This window comes from Eurypyga helias, unplaced genomic scaffold (assembly GCF_000690775.1).
Source record: "Eurypyga helias isolate BGI_N326 unplaced genomic scaffold, ASM69077v1 scaffold23369, whole genome shotgun sequence".
In the NCBI taxonomy this organism is placed as follows: Eukaryota; Metazoa; Chordata; class Aves; order Eurypygiformes; family Eurypygidae; genus Eurypyga; species Eurypyga helias.
Genome location: NW_010271720.1, coordinates 1 through 4,819, shown reverse-complemented (window position 1 = coordinate 4,819; position 4,819 = coordinate 1). Strand labels below are relative to the sequence as shown.

The following is a 4,819-nucleotide window of genomic DNA, read 5'->3' as shown; positions in this document are numbered from 1 at the left end:
CGTGCCCATGGCGGGGGGTGGGACTAGATGGTCGTTAAGGTCCCTTCCAACCCAAACCATTCTGTGATTCTATGATTCTGTATGGGGTGGTTGATCCCCAGGGCCTTGGTGGCCCCTCAGAGCCATTCCCATCACCCTGTGCCAATGAAACAGCCTCCACGTGCCACCGATCCAGGGTAGTGGCAGTCACAAAACCACAGGCAGCGGCACCAGAGCATTTCTCCTTGCAGGGTGTCTCTGAACACTAACTGAATCCATATCCTGGTGACATGGAGAAGCAAAACCACAGGGTGGAAGCCAGGCAAACAGCTCCCAAAATACCCGGGCATTAGGTGGAGGTTGCATCGTTTTCTGGGGAGGCACAACCCGAGGAGGGAGGGCAGGGATCCCACGGGGAGCACGAGTGCCACTGGCATCTCAGCTCTGACCACCAAGGCACCGATGCCCTTGGGGACGGAGCATCCCCGCAGTGGGGGCTGGCTGAAGGCACAGGCGGGGTTCCCCGTTGGGATACGCACTGCTGCCGCCCTGCTCTCACCTTCAGCACGAAGGTGTTGTCTTTGTCAGGCATCTCCAACGGCATGGTGGTGCGGACCTCGATGATGGCCGACAGTGGGATGCTCACCTTGGGTTTGGAAGCCTGGGAAAAAAAAAAAAATTAAAAGGAATCAATCAATTAAAAAAAAGTGGCTCAATCGAATCAAACTCTCCGGGGGGACGACGCAGCGTGGCTCTCGGAGAGGCAAGACTGCGGCTCAGCCTGGTTGTTACGGGGGGAGGGGGGAAAGCATTGATTTCCCTCATGTGCCTGATAACTCCAAGCTCTTTTAATTAAACCAAGAGGAGGCCCAGTGGAAGATAGGGAGGTTAGTGCATTTAACTGCCAAACCTTCTCCTTGCTCCAGCACAGGCTGATACGCCAGCTCTGCCAAGACCACTTATTTCTCTCCTTTTTCAATCCTCTCCCGATGGAGATAGCACGATTCTCTCGTGGTGTATCTGGTGGGGGGACGCTGCCTATGCGGGAAGCAGCCCGGGAATACGCCCCGTTTATCGAGTGCAGGAGCAGCATTGCAACCGAGGAGCTACGACACCGCAGCCTTAGCCATGTGGGGAATTTTAATTACATTAAAATACAGAAAAATTAATTTCCCCTGGGGCCGCCAGCACCCGCCGGAGCCTCGATGCCGGGGGCAGGACCTGGTGCCTCCCACTCAAAGTCTCTGCTGAGCAACAAATTCCCCAGACACTTGTTTTAATTATAACAGATCCCCACAAAGGAGCCTTCGGAGCTGCTCCCCGGGGCCTGTCCCCTCTGGAGCTCCAGGATTCAGAGCATCGTGGCTGTGGGAAGCAGAGGTTTAGTCATCAAGACCCGTGCTGGTACCTTGGGTGCACGGGGTGCAGGTTACCAACAATGGGTTCAGTTCCCATTTCTTTGGGGGCGGAGGGGAAAGGGAGTGTGGGGGGAAAAACTCCAAGACAGAAGAGGAACTGCTTTTTCCCCTCTGGGACGTTTCAGTTCCCCCAGCCCCGGGGCCTCTGTGGTGCCTCTTGCCAGGCACACCTTGGCCCTGAGGGGCTCAGCCCTGCCCCACGGAGTTTTTCCATCTTGGTGTTTCCACAGGAAAAGGTCAGAAAGGAGGAGGCAGCTGCTTCGAAAAGACAGAAAATAGGGTGTTAATTCACCAGCGAGCCAGAGAAGGGTCTTCTCCAGGAGGGCACTTCCCTTCAAAGGTTTAAGGACATAAGCATAGTTTTTGTAGGGCCTAAACAAAACCAAAGCTGTGGGCTGCTCAAGCAAAAAGCTGTTTTCCTCCAGCTGTGCCAGACTGGTGCCACTTTTGCAGCTGAATCATTTGCCAGATGGAAAGCAAGATGGCATGAGCAGAGAAAGATGTAAACCAAAGCAGGGTGTGCTTATAACAGAAGAGCAGACAATGTTCATAAAAGTCGCCATAAAATAATTTCAGAATTGATTTTTGGAGTCAAATCAAGATACACTAAAAAAAAAAGAAATTCCCCCTGTGAGGTGAGCACTCTCCTAAATGTTTTCAGAGCAGCAGTTGTTCCATTTTAACCTGAGATTATTGCCCCTGTGCTGTGGCTGACGTGCCAGGCTGCTCCATCCAGCTGCACCCACTGGGTACGCCGGATCCTCCGCGCGCGATGCCATGGACATGGTGGTTTCCTTCCAGCCAGGTCTCTGCAGTCCCTGGGCTGAGGAAGCCCCCCGAGCCAGCTACCAGCTACCACATTGTCCCATCCATTAGCATCTCAGCCACACGCCATCCGTACCAGTGCCAAGCCGCTCTCTAGAGAGACGCACTTGAGTTTACACTCAGGTTTTCTGCTTTATCAGGAAGGCTGTGGCAGTTTGGCGAGAGGCATAGAATCATAGAATCACAGAATGGTTTGGGTTGGAAGGGACCTTAAAGACCATCTAGTTCCAACCCCCCTGCCATGGGCAGGGACACCTTGCACTAGACCAGGTTGCTCCAAGCCTCATCCAGCCTGGCCTTGAAGACATCCAGGGATGGGGCATCCACAACATCTCTGGGCAACCTGTCCCAGTGCCTCCCCACCCTCTCTGTGAAGAATTTCTTCCTGAAATGGGCATGGGCTAACACCAGCAGTGCCAAGGTTCACTTTGGCCTCAGAAAAATAGAAAATGCTGTTTAAAAATTTGAACTATCCTGCTGTCCTTATGTATAATGCATGGATCCATCCCTCTACCAAACCAAGGGTTCCTGGGGGTTCAGCGCACACCGAAATCCATGGAGCGGCAGCCCCGAGCACGTGGTTGGCAAGAGGGTTTGTGTTGGCTTAGCTTTGCTACCAGGGACTGAAACACCAGAGGGAAAAGCCTGGAGAAGATGAAGTAAATGAGATTTTTCTTCCCTAGGTATTTAAATAAACGGAGATTTCATTACAAGCACGTACAGCTAGTAAAGCCCCAGGGAACGGCTTATCATTTGCCCCGTGCTCTGAGAGGAGAACGCACGGTACGGACAAGGCACAGTCACGGCGTTAGCAGAGGCGAGGGTTTGGTAGCGCAAGGCCTCCCTTCGCTCGGCCCAGGAGCAAAGGCCGAGAACAAGGCCTGCGGCAAGAACAAGACCAAGGGTCTCGTAATCCACATTTCTTCATCAAACCACTCCAGCACTCAGCCTTTCCCCCAGGAAAACAGGGACAACGTTTCCCTGCATCGCATGCAGGGGGATGCGTGTGAGAAGCGGGGGGAGGATGTGCCGAGGACGCGGGGCAGTGAAAACCGGCTCCTGCTTTTGAAGCTTGCGTTGAAGTTACAGAAGAACAGAGGCAGGCAAAGAAAAACGATATTGTGGGCAATAATACCGAGTGTTCCTCTGTCCAGGAGGGTACGTAGCTGGGGCTGTCTGGAGGGACAGCTGCAAAACCCACCCAGGGTAGTGATGCTCCATGCCTCAGAAGCCTCACTCGCATCTTTTGTCCCCATCACCAAAAGCTGCATTGAGGGAGGGCTTTGCAGGTGCAAAATTATCCTAAATGAATTATTATTTTTTAAAGAAACACACACACCTGCTTTCACAATGTGGCCTAGCAACCCTCTGAGATCCAAAGCACAAAGCCCAGGCAGTGATCCCAGGGTGCTGCTGCTGCACGAGCCACCGGTCAGCCACCCGTGTCTGCAACACGATGGGCAGAGAGAAAGCCCACTGGATGGCCTGGGCACCCCGCTGTCTGGATGGGGGAACGAGCTTTTCCATCAGAACTGCTAATACTTGGGGGCTGAAGGAGCAGGCAGAGGCTTCTGCATCTCCCCCAAGGGGTGTGGGGAAGGAGAGGGCCAAGCTCTGGTGAACAGCAGCAACCGGCGCTTGCAGGATGGACGGGTTCCAACCACGTTGTCCCATCCATTCGCATCTCAACCACATGGCACCAGATCTCTCAAACCTGGGATTTCATCCCAGCTCAGCAGCGGAACTAAGCAAAACCTCAAGCAAAGCCCAACTATGCTCGAATTGCTCAGAAAAAACACCATCCCAGCAAAGCCAGGACTTACCTTTGGAGGGACATAAAACTCAAGGAGGAACCTCTCTCCTTCCACCTTCACTGCTTTCCGGAGCAGGAGGCGGCACTTCTGCCACTGCGAGCTCCCCACACAGTTCGTGTCGTCAGCCACCATGTAGCGCAGCGTCCCCTCCCTCTGGATGTCCACCAGCTCCACCTTGGAGGAGGGCACCTTGGACAGGCGCAGCTTGTGGGTCCATTTCTCCCGTGGGTCCCCAGGCTCCTTGCCCCCGGCCGGCCCCGTCTCCCTCTCGGCTCTCCGGCCGCCCGAGGCAGCCTCAGCGCCCGGCTCCGGAGAGGACTTGCGATGCCACATTTCCTTCATACCGTCCACCACGCACAAGCTCATGTTCCTCAAGGAGAAGCCTTTCTTGAACTTGGGCTTGGCGGCAGTGTGGATGGGGAGGTGGGGGGTGGGGGCCGGCCCCCCGAGCTGCGGGATTGGCCGTAGGAGGACTCCTTGCGTGCCTGCGCCTGCTGTGCCGGGCTCAGGTACCGGCCGGCACCCAGTGGGGTGTCCATGCTGTCCAGGGACTCGGTGGACGTCTCCTCCTTCCTCGGGGTGACCTCACGGCCGTAGGGGACGTGGCAGTTCTGCAGCCCCACGAAGGGCACGATGTTGTACTTGGTGGGGGAGTCGGACACAAACACCCGGCTGACCTCCAGGCTGAAGATGTCCAAGAAGTTGGCGGCAAAATGGTGGGAGAAGGAGGTCTCGGCCCCGGGGGTGTCGTAGTGGGGGTTCTCCTTCAGGAACTGGCAGAAC

General features: G+C 55.2%; 1 protein-coding gene across 1 annotated transcript in view; it reads right to left on the bottom strand.

The window, feature by feature from the left end:
• The window catches only part of LOC104515076 (SH2B adapter protein 2-like), a gene marked incomplete at both ends in the record, with an annotated part of 12,593 nt that extends 7,778 nt beyond the window's left edge, over positions 1–4,815 (bottom strand). The window contains 3 exon segments of the mRNA XM_010158921.1: positions 539–640; positions 4,046–4,480; positions 4,483–4,815. Of these exon segments, the coding sequence (XP_010157223.1) occupies positions 539–640; positions 4,046–4,480; positions 4,483–4,815 (870 nt within the window).
• Positions 4,816–4,819: the final 4 nt, after the last annotated feature.